The 18,863-nt window shown below is 41.5% G+C and overlaps 1 protein-coding gene across 2 annotated transcripts in view; it reads right to left on the bottom strand.

Moving 5' to 3' along the window:
* PEX7 (peroxisomal biogenesis factor 7) overlaps positions 1-18,863 on the bottom strand; it is a 208,057-nt gene that overhangs the window by 175,034 nt on the left and 14,160 nt on the right. For both annotated transcript variants that reach the window (XM_073671314.1, XM_073671315.1), the window contains exons 4-5: positions 4,435-4,512; positions 1,638-1,746 (exon numbers count right to left, since the gene is read on the bottom strand). In XM_073671314.1, the coding sequence (XP_073527415.1) occupies positions 1,638-1,746; positions 4,435-4,512 (187 nt within the window). The remainder of the gene's footprint in view (positions 1-1,637; positions 1,747-4,434; positions 4,513-18,863) is intronic.

Here is an 18,863-nt window from a genome sequence, read left to right as displayed (position 1 = left end):
GTTGTAAGTATACAGATATCCCGGATCTTTGACGTAGCAGCTTATACTATATACTACAATATTGCATTATGTAGCAAAGATAATGGTTGCCTGTGATCACCAGACCCAGGCTGGTCTTCACAGGAGCATCGTTATGGCAGGCACAGGGGTCTTCAGCAGGCACAGGGGTCTTCAGCAGACCCACAGTTACTATGGTACGGTAACCCACCTGTGCATAGCGAGGATGATGGGCACTTAAAATGACCCGTGCACCATGAAGTTTAAATGCTGTTGTCAGAGACTGACCGTGGCATTTAACTGGTTAACAGCAGCATGCAAAACTCAGCTACATCTATGGCTGTTAGAGAAATATGATGGTTGAATAAAACCGCTATCATCTGCCAAGAATTGTGCGAGCTCATCTCCTGAGCCTGCTCCATACACCAGCTCTTGACGAGCGCCGTACAAGGGCACCCATCGTTAAGGGGTTTAAGCAGAAATAATAAAACATTCTATACAGTGCATCAATGTGTACCACTCCACACAACATAGGAGAAATTGCAGTCTGTGCAGTATACGTGTTCATATTGTGCTTTTATTCTGGTTACAACGGGGAATGGTAAGATGGTTACATGTAAAGTGAAATCCTTGTTAAAGTGCTGCTGTCAAGTTCTCATATATTATATCCCTGCATACTGTTTCTGCCTCGAGTTTCCCACCCATCAAAATATTGCTCTGAAGTCTGCAGCTACTGCATGAGAAGAGCACATAAAGCGGTTTACGGGCACAATAGTAAGTCTATGGGTCCATACACAGCTCTGTGAGAGTGAATGTAAAAACCCATAGACTTACTAATGAACCTGTACACCACGCTGTGCGCAGCTTATGCAGGAGCTGCGTACTTCAGAGCAATATATAGTCCTATTGTTAGGGGTCTCAAGATGTGTACCCCCACCAATCAGTAACACTATGAAGCACCTGTAATATATAAAAACTTTTATAAAATGAGTTACCTTTTAAAGTAACATACAAATTCTTCACATCTAAAAAAAAAAAATGTTGCACACAAACTTTATGAACACAAGACATTTTCATAACATATGCCATATAAAGTGTCTTGTGACATATGGAAGTACGGGCTGGTAATAACTTAAAGAGAACCTGTCCTTAGAAACCTGAAGTACAGGGAAACACATTTTCAACAACACGTGTTCTGTTATTACCTGGAGCTCCGTTGCACCAAACTTCACATGTAAATAAGGATCATAGGTGCACTAAAGGTTGTATCAATGCACTTGCAGTCTTCAGCTCCTCTTTGCTTCTCCCGGTCAGCATCGCCATCTGCTTCTTGATTGACAATGGAGCGCACAGGTGATGTTATACAGCAGAGCCTCTGTCTACATTGTCAATCAAAAAACGGGAGTAGTGAAGAGGAGGCGAGGACTGCAAGTGCACAGTTATGTCAATCCGAGCACTTGCAGGCCTAATTTCCACACGAATGAAACCTGAATATCAGCATAACAAAGCTATGGACAATGACAGAATAGGTATCGTTGGAAATGTTCTTCCCTGCTCTATCCTGCAGAACCTCAGGTTTCATAGGCATATTCTTACGGACAGGCACCCTGTAAAACAGTTATTTAAGTATCTCATCTTACCTGATGCTGATGCAAAACAGCCTGGTATATGAGGCGACCAGATCGTGCTGTACACTATGTTTTCATGACCCACAAAGGTGCACAAAGACTTTCCAACAGATGGATCCCACTAGAAGCAAAAAGCCAAGAACTTAGTCATTCCAGAAATGCAGACATATATTAATATGAACATCAACAGATGTTAACCTTTTTCTTTTTTAAATCTGCACCAAATCTGTAAGTCACAAATAAGCAACGTGTCCATGAGACTTCAAGAAACTTATTGACTTTGCTGGCATCTGGATACTCTTCAGGTTTTGTGACAAATCTGCACTGAAAAACACAGCACAAAAGCAACATCTGAACGCAGCCTTAGAGTATGGCAATACTAAAAAAAAACAGGTTTTTTAAAAAAAACAAAAAAAAACAACAGTATTTACTATATAAATGTGATAAAACAAATAAAATGACATGAATTTGCCATCACCATAAGTGTGCTGCTCACAGAATAAAGTAAACACATTGGGTCCAATTTCATCAAAACTTTCTGGGGTAAAAGTTCTGTGACTATTGAAGTCTTCACGACAGTTTCTCCCAGTTCTGCCGAGATGGGCATGACTGGAGTGTAATACCACAGCTCGTCTAATTCATGATCAGCTGTTGGTCTGTACTCCAGAAATCTCACTCCAGTACCTGGCTGATAACATGTAAGTTATTACACCAGGGCATCACACAGCAGTCAGTCCGTTCAGGAAATAGACTTGTTCTTTTACTTAGAAGTGAACGTACTTTGATGCCAAAAATACTATTCAATCCATGGACAGCAAATATGAAGATGCCACAGGAAGCAAGTACAAAAATATCAATACCTATAGGAAAAAGTGTCATATAGTGACATGACCCGACAGATCGGTCAACAAGGAAAAAGTCACTGCTCCAAAGCTGCCATTAAAAAGTCATGTAACTGTTTGCAATTGCACATGGGGAGAAAGATCTCACTTTTTTGGAAAAATGTCCTAGGGTTCAATAGAAAAAAAAATGGAACGCTTGAGCCATAATGACCATCACTGTTAAAAAAAAAGAGGCCTAATCAAAGAACAGCATCACAACCGTGAAACAGAGGGTGGCAGCATTATGCTGTGCTGTCCTGTAAGAGGGACTGCTCCACATTACAAAACAGATGACAGCATGAGGATGGCAAATTATATGGAGACATTGAAGCAACACCTCAAGTCATCAGCCAAGAAGTTAAAGATTTGGTGCAAATGGACAAAGACTTCAAGTGTATTTTCAAAGTTGTAAGCAAAATGGCTTAAGGACAACAAAGTGAAGGTAATGGAGAGGCCGTCACAAACCCCTGACCTAAGTGCCATAGAAATTTACAGCCACAACTGAAAAAGAGTGTAGAAACAAGGAGGCCTGCCTACAAACCTAACTTTATCACACCAGTTCTGTAAGGAGGAATGGGACAAAATTGCAGCATCTTATTTTAGAAAGGTTGTAGAGTGCTGGCCAAAATATTTGACCCAAGTTAGACAATTTAAAAGCAATGCTACATACTAACCACATGTATATAAACTCCTAAGCCTCTGCGAATGTCACAAAAAAAATTAAAAATTAATCTTTGGCCTCGATTCATCAAGATTATCATTTTATATATTAGTCTTAATGAATTTCTTTAATCTGTAAAGGAAATTTGTCAGCAGGATTTCACACCCCAAACTATTTATATACGCTTTTTGCTTTTAAAAGACAAGTCCAACAATACTTTTGCATGGCCAGTCCATTCCGTTATTGAGAAATCAGTATTTGAATTGATATGCAAATGAGGGATCTTTATAGTCAATGGACCTGACACATACCACTAAGAATTATTACCAAAAAGTTTTATCTTCGTCTCATCAGAACAGAGAATCTTATTTCTCATAGTCTGGGAGTCCTTCATGTGTTTTTGAGCAAACTCTATGAGGGCTTTCATATGTCTTGCACTGAGGAGAGGCTTCCGTCGGGCCACTCTGCCATAAAGGCCCGACTGGTGGAGGGCTGCAGTGATATTTGACTTTGTGGAACTTTCTCCCATCTCCCTACTGCATCTCTGGAGCTCAGCCACAGTGATCTTGGGGTTCTTCTTTACCTCTCTCACCAAGGCTCTTCTCCCACGATTGCTCAGTTTGGCTGGACGGCCAGGTCTAGGAAGACTTCTGGTGGTCCCAAACTTCTTCCATTTAAGGGTTATGGAGGCCACTGTGCTCTTAGGAACCTTGAGTAATGCAGAAATTCTTTTGTAACCTTGGCCAGATCTGTGCCTTGCCACAATTCTGTCACTAAGCTCCTTGGGCAGTTCCTTTAAGCTCATGATTCTCATTTGGTCTGACATGCAGTGTGAGCTGTGAGGTCTTATATAGACAGGTGTGTGCTTTTCCAAATCAAGTCCTATCAGTTTAATTAAACCCAGCTGGACTCCAATGAAGGAGTAGAACCATCTCAAGGAGGATCACAAGGAAATGGACAGCATGTGACTAAAATATAAGTGTCTGAGCAAAGGGTCTGAGTACTTATGACCATGTGATATTTCAGTTATTCTTTTTTAATAAATTTGCAAAAATCTCAAAATTTCTGTTTTTTTTTCAGTCAAGATGGGGTGCAGAGTGTACTTTAATGAGAAAAAAATAACTTTTTAGAATTTACCAAATGGCTGCAATGAAACAAAGAGTGAAAAATTTAAAGGGGTCTGAATACTTTCCGTACCCACTGTATATCAACAACAGAAAAAACAATAAAGATATGATTTCAAACAGTAACGTCACCACTAACTTACTAATTTTGCAGTACGATCCCAGGATCCGGATATCAGAAGCTGCTCTCCTCTTGTCTGACTCCAATCTACGCTGTAAACCTACAGTAGATAAGAAACAAAAAAAGAAAAGTCCTTATAAATAATTGCTACCATCAGCTTGTTGTATACCCATAGGATATTGTTACTAAAAAGACTGAATTCATTATCGTCTCATTGTGAACAATCATAGAAGCAAAATTAAAACAAATAATGTCAGTCATGGAAGATGCAAAGTTCTGATTTCATTTTGGATTGTAATTCAAAGTTATGTAACACCTAAGAGGTGCTAGACCTCTGCATCCTTCACTCAAATTAACAGCAATATCAGTCGAAAAAAAGGTCGCTAAACATTATCCAGATGATCACTTCTCCCTGACCGACCCCATACATAACCATGGCCGCATCCATCAAGGACTTTTATAGGCTATTCTTTCTGTCGAGACTTGAGCAGGGTAAGAGTAGAAGAGGCCAGGCACATTACAATTCCAAAAGTTTCCTTACAACTTGGCCAAAACCCAGATGGCCATTCACCTCTCCCCCACTCTACTATTTGGTGCTCAGTGGGTTGCGGAGAACCAGCACTGCTGCCACCATGCCACAGTCCACCAACGAAAGAGTATCTTGGAAACAGGGCTTGTTGAGTCCAAAGATGAAGTGGAAGTGAGTTCTAGATTATGACAACTGCTTAATGGGTACTATGGAGGTCATAGTGACAGTGAAGTCTGGATATGGAAAATAAAAAAAATGTCCAAAAAATGTTCTTTAAACATGTACTTAAAGGATAATGAAAAAAATAAATAAACCACAATGAACCCAGTTGTCAAGCTGAACTGATGCACCCTTTAACATCTCTCTGGCCAACTGCTGTTTGCACATTTACCAGTAGAATATATATGTTAAAAAAGAAACACCTCATGCTGATCTAAAGAAACCATCCTCTGTGTGTTGCTGTTTCTAATTGCTTTGGCTATTAAAATTCATGTCTTCCCATTGCAGAGAAGGATTACCATAAAAGAACTTTCACAAAGAAAACACTTTCTCCCAGCAGTAGGAAGGCTGTGTCATTATCTGCAGTCTGTGCAGCACCGCAACACGTACCTATTAAAACTCCAGAAGGACATTTGAAAAGGGTTTCGTCAAACTTCATGGCTTATTCCACAAGGGTAATAAAAGAAAAGTTGTTCATGGAGTCACCCGGGACGGCCTTCTTACATTATTCTATTTGTGCATTACAGAGCGGGTGCCAGAATCTCGGCTTAAGAATAACGCCTCTGCCTTTACCTACGCTCTTAACTATAATCAATAATAACTTCGGAACCAGACAAATTCTGAACTAAGTCAGGTGTTTAAAAATACAAGAAAAATGGTCCCTATGCACCTCAGCAATGTTGTATTAGGCACCAAGTAAAATATTCTTTTGTGAAACATTTCCGTCACACCTTGGAAAGGTCTATGCATTATATTGGCAGCTTCATACACTGTACAGCATGAGATGAGCCTGATAAAACTACACTTACTGAAAACTATAAAAAGGACATATCTTATAAATATTTAATATATACAGACCGAGCACCCTTTGAGTACAATTTGACTATATATTACATTAGTTTAGTTAATTGATGATTAACTAGACAGAGAATCCATACAATGCAGCCTCAGTCACGAGCTGGTTGCTAACAGGAAGGAAGAGTAGAATTCCTCTGTCTACTGTTTTTTCCACTGAATTTGGCAGCCATGGTATTCCAGTGTGACCTTTCCAGTCTATTTTCGATCTAGCACTGCTTTATGAAGCTTTATGCAACTAGCCACATCAGTCAATATTAGGTAACAAGGGGATCAAGCATGTTAGAATCGAACATGACCAATCTTTTCTTCTGCTGAGAGATAATCCCCAGACAGAAGTATCTGCTAATAGCTTGTCTCCCTCTCACCTGATGAATTAAACAGCAAAGAGTGCATGTCCATGGGGAGCTGGTTTGGCCAACAGCTATTAAAGGGGTTGTCTCATCATCTTAAATGAGTAAAATTGCAAAGTGCTTGTAGAAAGAGGCAAATTTGCAATTTACTGCTAAATAGAAAAGGCCATTTTTAATTCTACTATGCTCATTCCTCAATTATCAGGTAATGCTCCAGTCTACCAGCAGTAGTCAGGCTTCTAGGTAAGGTGTGCGACGCTTACAAGTTCTCTGCTATAGAGCTTGTAAGCGCTGCTCTGAAGCTAGCTGGATCCGGTTAGCAGTGCATGGTAACCCATAGGCTGAGAGATTGAGTGTGATCGGCAGACAGTGAGCTAACTTGACACACATTTTAAATGTAAGCTAACAAACTTGATGTCAGCAGTCTCTTATCTCACAGGCAATGAATGATCAAAATTTGATACAAAGTAATGCATGAAACCAATATAATGTTAAGGAACACTGCCCCCCCATTATAGTTTTAAATAAATGCTCTCTTTAAGAGTTTTAAAGGCAAGGAAATTATATTTCTGTTCACGGTCACAGTACATGTTGTGAGACGGTAACCGGGATCGTATACGAGGGATGTTATATATCCCCCAGAAAGTGTACAGAGACCTATTAAACCCATTGGAGTGCATTGCAGTCACAGACACAGCTGCGGCTGCAATGCAGGAATGAAGGTGAGCATTGACCTGGTCAGGCTATCTGGCTAAGGCAGATTAAGTAAAACCCAGCAGGGCCTTCATTTCTTGGAGGAGGCTACAGGAAGGCAGTGGGGCGGCCTCCTTCCTCCAACCCGGGTTTTCCAGTGGCTCTTGCCACAGGTCCTTTAAAAACCCTGCACTAAGGATTAGTGGTGTTCAGAGCTGGGACCTGCTAGGAGCATAGCAGGAAAGCTTGGCGGACCTGTGACTAGCTGAACCCACGTCTGGGAAGGCTCTGCACCCATCAGGCTCTGAGCGGCCCGGCATGGCCATTGCCCCTGCCAACCGTTGTTATGGACTTGTGTTAACCCGGCTGCGAACCGGGGGACTTTTCTGTTAACCCACGAGTCACCTGAATAAAAGCTGCTTAGATTGGACTTACTTGGGTCACTGCCTCAGTTACTGCTTGGTGTGAACACCGCCGCCCTACAATGTGCAGAGGAACAAGTAGTATGCTCACTAGTGGGTGGAACCATAAATCTACTAATTTACATGAAACATGGGCATTAAAAAGAATTCAGTAAAATGTTCATGTATACGGTGTAAAAGCGTCCATGCCTCCTCCAATCTCATGAGGAGAGGGAGAATCTTTTACAGCAAAAAGGATAATAAAATTTGTTGCTGCAACAAATTTTTCCTTGCACTCCATAATTGTCTTTCACATTGATCGTAATCATTAATCATGTGGTTGGTGCTGATGAGGTCACCAGTAACAGGTGACATCACCAGGCTATTTGTAAAATCGGGATTTGGGTGTTAGGACTGCTGTAGAGTACACAGTCACCTGCAGTATGGTGTACACTGTGTGCAGAATTATTAGGCAAGTTGTATTTTAGAGGATTATTTTTATTATTGATCAACAACTATGTTCTCAATCAACCCAAAAGACTCATACAAGTCCAAGCTTAATATTTTTGGAAGTTGAAGTGGGCTTTTTTTTTTATTTGGCTATCTTAGGAGGATATCTGTTTGTGCAGGTAACTATTACTGTGCAGAATTATTAGGCAACTTAATAAAAACCAAATATAATTCCATCTCACTTGTTAATTTTCACCAGGTAAACCAATATCGGTGCACAAAATTTAGAAATAAACATTTCTGACATGCAAAAACAAAAAAAATTAGTGATGAATATAGCCACCTTTCTTTATGATGACACTCAACAGCCTTCCATCCATAGATTCTGTCAGTTGCTTGATCTGTTTTCGATCAACATTGCATGCAGCAGCCACCACAGCCTCCCAGACACTGTTCCGAGAGGTGTACTGTTTTCCCTCCCTGTAGATCTCACATTTTATGATGGACCACAGGTTCTCTATGGGGTTCAGATCAGGTGAACAAGGGGGCCATGTCATTATTTTTTCTTCTTTTAGACCTTTACTGGCCAGCCACGCTGTGGAGTAGTTGGATGCATGTGATGGAGCATTGCCCTGCATGAAAATCATGTTTTTCTTGAACGATACCGACTTCTTCCTGTACCACTGCTTGAAGAAGTTGTCTTCCAGAAACTGGCAGCAGGTCTGGGAGTTGAGCTTCACTCCATCCTCAACCCGAAAAGGTCCCACAAGTTCATCTTTGATGATACCAGTCCATACCAGTACCCCACCTCCACCTTGCTGGCGTCTGAGTCGGAGTGGAGCTCTCTGCCCTTTACTGATCCAGCCTCTAGCCCATCCATCTGGCCCATCAAGAGTCACTCTCATTTCATCAGTCCATAAAATCTTTGAAAAATCAGTCTTAAGATATTTCTTGACCCATTCTTGACGTTTTATCTTATGTTTCTTGTTCAAAGGTGGTCGTTTTTCAGCCTTCCTTACCTTGGCCATGTCCCTGAGTATCGCACACCTTGTGCTTTTTGATCCTCCAGTAACGTTGCAGCTCTGAAATATGGCAAAACTGGTGGCGAATGACATCTTGGCAGCTTCACGCTTGATTTTCCTCAATTCATGGGCAGTTATTTTGCGCCTTTTTTGGCCAACATGCTTCTTGCGATGCTGTTGGCTATTTGCCATGAAACACTTGATTGTTCGGTGATCAAGCTTCAAAAGTTTGGAAATTTCAAGACTGCTGCATCCCTCTGCAAGACATCTCACAATTTTGGACTTTTCAGAGCCCGTCAAAACTCTCTTCTGACCCATTTTGCCAAAGGAAAGTAAGTTGCCTAATAATTAAGCACACCTTATATGGAGTGTTGATGTCATTAGTCAACACCCCTCCTCATTACAGAGATGCACATCACCAGATTTACTTAATTGGTAGTTGGCTCTCAAGCCTATGCAGCTTGGAGTAGGACAACATGTATAAAAAGTATCAAAGTGATCAAAATACTCATTTGCCTAATAATTCTGCACACATTGTATGTGTGTAGAAATGGAACAGAAATGTGGATGTATATTTACAGTGGAATAAAATAACATTTCCTATTGTGACTTAAAATAAAAAAATTGTTCTGTGAGACAGGAGTGTTCTTAATCACAGTTCATTTTTATCCCCCAAAAAATCTAATTGCCAGCAACATTAAAATAAATTCAAGGGAATCTTAAAAGTATAATTAACAAAAAGAATCAAATTAAATTGGCTCCTTAAAAGTTAACCCTAAAAGTGGAATTGTGGAGGACACAGAAATGATTAAAATATTAACCCAATCCTGACCAGGCAATTTTCCATTTTTGTGCATTTTTTTTACCCTTCCCTCTCCCAACAGCTATAATTGTTCTTATTTTTCCTTTTGATATAGCTATATGATGGCTTGTTTTTTGCAAAACAAGTTGTCGTTTTGAATGACCGCATTCAATTTACTGGAAATGAAAAAAAAAATTCCAACTATGAAAGAAACATGATACCCTGTAATAGTAATAGCAATAACTGTTCCAATTGCTGCTTTTAAACCATTTACATACTGCTGTCAACCACCAAGAGTGACATTAAGATACGGTGACTGCTGGTGCATTTGTACACCGGCTCCCATCAGCTCCCTTCAATCTGATCGCGGAGTTCCACTGACTTGTCAAGGCAGTCGGGAGCATCACGAAGGCCCCACTATGGCTTCCATATTAGTCATGCTGGAAAGATCAGCTGTCACGTGCAGGGAAAGATGCGGGCTCAGTGTCAGAGCCCGCACCAAAGGCATGGACACGACCTAGGACGTATCTACACGTCAAAGGTCATGAAGGGGTTAACTATATACTGCAATTCAATAGTATTGCTGTATACAGAAGCAGTCAAGTTTCTACAGGTTTCAGTACTGTCAGGAGATTAAAAAATAATCATCCAATATTCTCTTTTTGATAATAAAAAGGTAAAAACTAAAGCATGTGTTATTGTTATGTTTGTAAAAGTCTGATCTACCAAAATATAAATGTAATGAGTATGGTAAACATCATATATATAAAAAATTGACACAACCAAATTGCTTTGTCGCTGCACCAAAAAATAAAAAAGCCACCAAAATGTCATGTATTCCAAAATGGTATCAATATAAATGTTACCTTACCCTGCAACTAAACAAGCCCTTAGACAGTTCAACCAATGGAAAGAGAAATAACTTCTTGGTTTCAGAAATACTGACAAAAAAATATTTTTATTTTATTTAATTATTTTTCTTTTACAAATTTTAGATTTTTTTCTATAGCTAAAAAGAAATTATACACAGTTTGGTTTGGTATTATTTCCAAAATTTTTCTAGTACACCACATGGAAAAACAAATAGGGTCATTCAAAAATATAACTCATCCCACAAAAAATAAAAAAAAAAGTTATTACTTTGGGAAGAAGGGGAGGGAAAAAATGGAAGCACAAAAATGGAAAATCGTCCAGTCATTAAGAGGTTATATGGGATGGTAGGTCTCTGATGCACTCACATAGCCATGTGTGGTCTTGTTTTTTTTCTCGGACAGCACACTGACTCAAAGTTTCATTGACTCATACGCATATCTGCTTTAAAAATGGGTCCACGTTTCTGGTCTGCGAGACTCGGGGCATGTCATGTTCTCATCCGGTTTGAGGATGCTATTAAAGTCTAAGGCGATCAATGTAAAACGGATGGTACACTTAAGAGAAACTTTTGCACTTCGATTTTCCACAGTCAGTCCATGCATAGTTGTCCTTGCGAGGACTGATTTTTATAGATGTCTGAAGCAGCCCTTATGAGTTGGAAAAAGTAAACCTTCTTTGAATCCTATGGTTTTACACGTCATGACTAGTGTTGAGCGATACCTTCCGATATCAGGAAATATTGTATCAGATTGGATCGGACAGATACCCAAAAAGTATTGGATATCGCCGATTCCGATACCGGAAATCAATGCAAGTCAATGGGACACAAATATCGGAATGAAAATAAACCCTTTCTTTCCTTGTAGGTTAATTCTACATGAAGTAAAACAACTAAGAATAATGTAGAATGTATTACGCGAAAAGCCGGCAATTCATCAGCGGCATACACCGGTACCCGACAATTTACAACAGAAAGAATAGAGCTTCACACATAGATTAGATAGAGAGAAACATGTCAGTCACATATATATGAAGTACAGTGATAGTGTTGCTTACTGTACTTGTCATTTAGTGTAAAGGATTTATTAAAAAAAATAATAGTGTTTTCATGCACCGTCTCTTTAAAAAAGCCGGCCGGCAATTCAGCTGCGGTACCCGACAATTTATAACAGACAGAATAGAGCTTCACACATAGATTAGATAGATAGAAACATGTCAGTCACATATATAAGTATAGTGATAGTGTTGATTACTGTACTTGTCATTTAGTGTTAAAATAAAGGATTTATTTAAAAAAAAATTGGCGTAGGGTTCCCCGTAATTTTAGGCTCTAGCGGAGGTTAAGCAGACAGCTGGGGCAGATGTTTGAAGCCTGGGAAGGGGGTAATACCCACGGAGCTTCCCAGGCTACTAATATCAGCCCTCAGCGGAATACCTAGCCTTTACTAGCTATTAAAATGGGGGACCCCCCCAAAAAAATGACGTGGGGTCCCCCCTAATTTAATAGCTAGCAAAGGCTAGGCAGATAGCTGGGAGCTGATATTAATAGCCCAGGAAGGGTGCCATGAATATTGGCCCCCTCGCAGGCTAGAAACACCAGCCGTCAGCCGCCCCAGAAATGGCGCATCCATAGGATGTGCCAATTCTGGCACTTAGCCTCGCTCTTCCCACTGCCCTGTAGCGGTGGCAGAAGGGTAATAGGGCTGGGGTTGATGTTAGCTTATAATGCCAGCTGCCATGAAGCCCAGGTTAGTAATGATGGGCGTCTATAAGACACCCCCATTACTAACCCCATAGTCAAAGTTAAAAAAAAAACACAAACACCCAGAATAAAGTCCTTTAATTGAAATAAAGACACAACTCTTTATTGTTCTAAATTAAATCATATTTACCATCACGTCCATTCCAGCTGAAGCCAACGATCCCCTGCAATAAAAGAAAAATAATAAAGCAACCTCATCCGTACCTTTCCATGGTTCCCACGACAGCTTCAGCTCTGCTACATCGAGATGACAGGCAGGACCGCAGCAGAACGCTGCCATCCAGCCTGTCATCCCGCAGACACTGAGAAGCGCAGGCATGCTTGCGCTCCTCAGTGTCGGGCTGTGACGGCATAAAGATGAGCCGAGGTCATGTCCAATGAACTCGGCTCACCTCATGCACGTCACTGACAGCGTGGGAAAATTCTCCTGCACTCAGCGCTTCAGCGTGAGAATTTTCCCACGCTGTCAGTGACGTGCATGAGGTGAGTTCATGTCCAATGAACTCAGCTGACCACATGCACGTCACTGACAGCGTGGGAGAATTCTCACGCTGAAGCGCTGAGTGCAGGAGAATTTTCCCACGCTGTCAGTGACGTGCATGAGGTGAGCCGAGTTCATTGGACATGACCTCGGCTCATCTGGATGCCGTCACAGAAAGACACTGAGGAGCGCAAGCATGCCTGCGCTTCTCAGTGTCTGCGGGATGACAGGCTGGATGGCAGCGTTCTGCAGGTCCAGCCTGTCATCTCGATGTAGCAGAGTTGAAGCTGTCCTGGGAACCATGGAAAGGTAAGGATGATGTTGCTTTATTATTTTTCTTTTATTGCAGGAGATCGTTGGCTTCAGCTGGAATGGGCGTGACGGTTAGTATAGTTTAATTTAGAACAATAAAGAATTGTGTCTTTATTTCAATTAAAGGACTTTATTCTGGGTGTTTGTGTTTTTTTTTAAATACTTTACTAGAAATTCATGGTGGTCATGTCTAATATTGGCATGACCCCATGAATTTCGGGCTGATAATGCCAAGCTGGCCCTAACCCCTTTATTACCCAGTGAGCCACCGCACCAGGGCCCTGGATGAGTTGGGTACAGCGCCAGAATATGGCGCTTCTATGAACGCGCCATTTTCCGGGGTGGCTGCGGGCTGCAATTTGCAGCGCGGGTGGCCCAGAAAGCTTGGGCCTCCCAGCGCTGCGGATTCCAGCCCCCAGCTGCCTAGTTGTACCTGGCTGGACTCAAAAACAGGGCGAAGCCCCATGTCAATTTTTTTTTCATTATTTCATTAAATAATTAAAAAAAAAAGGGCTTCCCTATATTGTTGTGTCCGGCCAGGTACAAATAGGCAGCTGGGAGTTGGGGGCAGCCCGTTCCTGCCTGCTGTACCTGGCTGGCATACAAAAATATGGCAAAGCCCACGTCAAAATTTTTGGGAAAAATTAATTAAAAAATAAATAATAATTTAGGGACTGCATCTTTATTAACCCCTCAAGTGTCATTTAGTGTTAAAATAAAGGATTTATTAAAAATAAAATTGGCGTGGGATCCCCCATAATTTTAGTCTCTAGCGGAGGTTAAGCAGACAGCTGGGGCAGATGTTTGAAGCCTGGGAAGGGAGTAATACCCACGGAGCTTCCCAGGCTACTAATATCAGCCCCCAGCTGAATACCTACCCTTTACTAGCTATTAAAATGGGAGACCCCCCCCAAAAAATGACGTGGGGTCCCCCCTATTTTAATAGCTAGCAAAGGCTAGGCAGACAGCTGGGAGCTGATATTAATAGCCCAGGAAGGGTGCCATGAATATCGGCCCACTCCCAGGCTAGAAACACCAGCTGTCAGCCGCCCCAGAAATGGCGCATCCATAGGATGCGCCAATTCTGGCACTTAGCCTCGCTCTTCCACGCTGCCCTGTAGTGGTGGCAGGGGGTAATAGGGTTGGGGTTCATGTCAGCGCCAGCTGCCATGAAGCCCAGGTTAGTAATGATGGGCGTCTATAAGACACCCCCATTACTAACCTACAAAGTGTTAAAAAGAAAAAACACACACTACACCCAGAAAAAAATAATTTATTTGAAATAAAACACACCATTTTATTTAATTCTTAGTTTACAAAGAAAAAAATAGTTACCTGTCCACGTTCCTGCGCTGATCTCCCATGCACAGCTGTCACATCTGGAGATGGTGACAGCTGTGCATGGCTGCTGTAAGCTCACACTGCCGGGAACACGTCCGCTCCCGGCAGAGTGAGCCCCTGACTGAGGTCACTGGAGTGCATTCAGGCAGCGCTGCTCCGGAGACCTCCTTTACGGCACTGCTGTACCGTGGGAATTTCTCACGGTACAGCGGGGCCGTAAAGCAGCTAACCGGAGCAGCGCTGCCTGAACTCCGGCGAACCCGCTTATGCAATGACGGGGCTGCTTTACGGCCCCATCATTCTAGCGGCGGCAGCGGTTCAGAGCGGTCACATTCTATGTGGCTGCTCTAAACTGGAGATCATCGTGGGACACTCGTGGACTACTACGGAGGGGTAAGGATAAGGTTGTGGTTTATTATTTTATATTTTATTACAGGAGATCGATAGCTTCGGGGAATTAGGTGTCTAGGTGAGTATAGGTGTATTTTTTTGTTTTTTACTTTATTTTAGGTGGCGATCGGCGGGGACAGGTAATGTATAAACTAATTTATTGTAGGTAACCACTGGCCACCAATGACATGTATTTAAAATTTATTGGGGACCATGGGGCAGTTTAAATAGCAGGATCAGGCTGATGGGAACTACTGCTCCCATCGAGCTGATCCTGCTGGCACAAGTGGACGGGGGACAGACATAGGCCGATGGGAGTAGTAGTGTCACATCGGCCTATGTTTGCCTGCACGCAGACATCGCACAGACACCGCGCACACACCCGCACACCTCGCACAGACACCCACACACACTAATCATGACGGGTCTGGGAGGTGAGGCTGACCTGTGCGACCGTAAGAAAGTTCATGTGAGTTCATGCAATGCAGTCAAGCATGAACTCACATGAACCCTCTGAGGGCACCGCGGCTACTTCAAATGAACAGCTGATCGGCATCACCTGATACCTCAGCTGTTCATTTGAAATAACCGGCGGAAAAGCGCAGCACAGAACGGGAAAGCCGGCGGTGAAGTCTTTTCACTGCTGGCTTCCCCGCCCGGGTCCTTCGCTCCCCGCTCCTTGGTGCTGCGCTCCCCGCCCGGTCCTAACTTACGATCGGGATGGGAGGTGGCGAGGGGAGCGGAGGATCGGGGGTGGGAGGCTGCGGGGAAGCAGTATGGGGCTGTGTGATTGTTTAAAAGTCGGCGGCTTTTTACCGCCCGCCGGCTTTTAAACAATCAGGAGAATTCTCTCAAGCTAGGATGGCATTCTGATGACAAGCTGGATCGCAGCTGAGCGCTGCCATCCAGCTTGTCACCCTTCAGAGACACTGCAGAGCGCAGGCATTATGGGAACTTCCGATTCCGGTATTCGATATTCTAAAAGTATCGGAATTAAGTATCGGAATTCCGATACCGCGAATATCAGCCGATACCCGATATTTCAGTATCGGAATGCTCAACATTAGTCATGACATAATTAAACAGCATCCGGTCTAAAAAATGAGGAAATATAACCTCAGCTGATAAACAACAAATGACAAACTACATCGTGTCATATATTTACCAAAAACAAGAACAAAATGTTGAAGCAGTGTATGAAAAATTAGGATAGGAATTAAGAGGGTAAGTAGCAGCCAGATGCCCTCGATTAATTGTTTATCAATAAGTATGACCACCTCTATAAAAGCAGAAGTTTTGGCAGTTTGCTGGTCTACAATGCAAAAGGGAAAAGACATCAGCAGAGCTCTTACAGAAGCCATAGTTACTCATCAACCTGGGAAGAGTTAGAAGGTCATTTCCAAATAAAGCAAAGCCCATCATTCTACAGTGAGAAAGATTATTCACACGTAAAAAACATTCAAGATAGTTGACAATATTCCCAGGAGTAGACTTCCCAGCAAATTAACCACAAAAACAGAACATGCAATGCAAAGATGCTGCAAAAAGAAATAAGAATCAAAAGAGCAACTGCTCAGATGATGTTCAAGTTCATGACAGTACAGTTAGAAAAAGAATGAACAAGTATGGCTAGTTTGTAAGACATGCAAGAGACTTTCTAGAAAACATGTGGCAGCATGGCTTAAATTTGCAAAGTTGCATCTAAACAAACCACAAGAAGTTTGGAACAGTTTGTGCCCACTTTCATGAGTTAGGAGTGTCTGCCTCCACCACGCCATCAAGAAAAAAAGAGAAAAAAAAATAAAATAAAATAAATAAAAAAATCGCTGGTCTCGATGAATCAGGGCCTGAGACTTTTCTATTCTATACAGTTTATTGCCTAGGTGATCAACCACTATTGCCATCTAGTTTGTCAGCACTGTGCTGAAGCTGGCAGAGAAAAGGAGGTAACAGCATGCTCCAGCGATCCTAGTCTGATTCAAGACAGTGCTTACAAGCTCAATGGCAAAGAGATTGTAAGAGCTGCAAAGGCTAATAGGCAAATGTTAATATCTCAAGAATGGCTGAAAATTTTAATAAACAATAAATTGCTCGCATTTCCTAGAACCATCTGACAATACTCATTTATGAAGATGGGAATAACCTTTAATACTCTAATTATTTTAGTAAGTATATCTGCATAACACTGATCATTTTCCTCTCAGCCTCGCTATATGTACTTAGATATAGCTCTGCCTTTTAAATTCAGTTTATGCCTGCTATATAGCTACATGTTTTTATATTTTCAAGGTGGGGATCATCCCTATCCTTTCCAACCACCACATTTATATTCCATGATCTCCGATTAACCCAGCCCTAGCAGTTTACGGTCTCCCATCATACGGAGTCAGCATCTTCTAGCCGTGCAATGCCAGATTTGCACAGAATTTTACCAGCGTCTTCTCAGTGCAGTAGTGAGAAAATAGAACTGGTAACATTTATGAGGAAGCAGAAGAAAGAAGCTGCAGTAAAATATAGTCCATAGTATAAGTCATCATAATATATTCAGAAAGCTTAATCACAGTAATTACAGGGGCCTCTGAGCTGCATCTGGATATTGCTTACACACATAAAAGTAAATGTTGGCACATTTTAAAATAGCACAGCCAAGGGGAACACATAAAAGTACCTGTCACTGTGACATAGCTTCTGTGTTTTGGAAATCACTATGATAATAAAACTCATTCAAGAGAAATATGATGGTTGGTTTCAAATCTAGTTACTTAAAACTCGGCTTTTATGAAGCCAGACATTGTAATTTTTCCACATTTCCTAATGACCTCACACAAATCTAAAACAGTTTACACTAGAATGAGAAAAAGTCTGTCCTGAAATATGTCTGTGGTCATACAGGCATTGGGAGCAGTGAATTTCTTGCCACTCCAGCCTTTACTTTTAGGCACCAGGCACTAAATAATTCATATTTGCTCTCCCTTTATGATATGCAAGTTTCATTTTTGCTGCCAGTGGACACAAGTAAACATGGCAGAGCCTGCTTTTAGCCAAAGTGCCACATCTTTGTCCCTTCAGAAGGCATTAAGCGTATTCCTTCCAACACTGGAGGGCAGTGGGGATGTTTGATCAACAGCTAAATCATGTGTACAGTCATCTGAAGCTTGTGCTTTCTACACGACTGCCACAGGAAAACACAGGAGAAATGGAGCTTTATGCTTAAAAAGTGTATACGTTTATTAATTCAGAAATTTGTAAAAAAAAACACTTAGACGATAAAGATGAATTGCACAGTACATAAGTAGCCAAGGAAAATGAACATTACAAAGTGTAAAGGGTATTAGAAAAACGCCTGCACAATATTTAGCAAAGGCAAACATAATAGACACAATGGTCACAGACATAAAATGCAGGCATAAAGAAAGTCATGAATGCAAATAATAAATGTTCATACCCATAATGGTGCGCAGAGTGAGAGCCTACCAAGGAAGAAGGACACCGACGCACATTAAGCATATTTAAAGTATGTTGCTTCCTCACGGTGTTCCCCCTAAGAAAACAACATACTTTAAGTATGTGAAACGCGCGTCATGGTCCTTCTTCCTTGGTAGCCTCTCACTCTGCTCACCATTATGGACATGAAAATTGGTTCTATGCATTCATGCTTTGTGTGACTTCCTTTCAGCCTGCATTTTATGTCTCTGACCATTGTGTCTATTATGTTTGTATTTACTAAATAGAGTGCAAAAAGCTTTCTTAATACCCATTACACTTTGCGGTGTGCATTTTGCCTGGCTACTTATGTACTGTGCAATTCGTCTTTATTTATTTATTTTTACAAATTTCTGTGTGAATAAAGTTATACATAAAGTTATCAAGCATAAAACTCCCTTTCTCCTCCGTTTTGTCCAGGGTACAATTTGATCAGTATTGGGCCCTACTTTTTTTTTTTCAATATACTTATAAACCCCTTCTAG

Source organism: Phyllobates terribilis, unplaced genomic scaffold, assembly GCF_046119375.1.
Source record: "Phyllobates terribilis strain yellow unplaced genomic scaffold, ASM4611937v1 Scaffold_3__8_contigs__length_932513732, whole genome shotgun sequence".
NCBI lineage: Eukaryota > Metazoa > Chordata > Amphibia > Anura > Dendrobatidae > Phyllobates > Phyllobates terribilis.
Note: the sequence above shows the minus strand (reverse complement) of the source record. Positions and strands in the feature narration are given on the sequence as shown.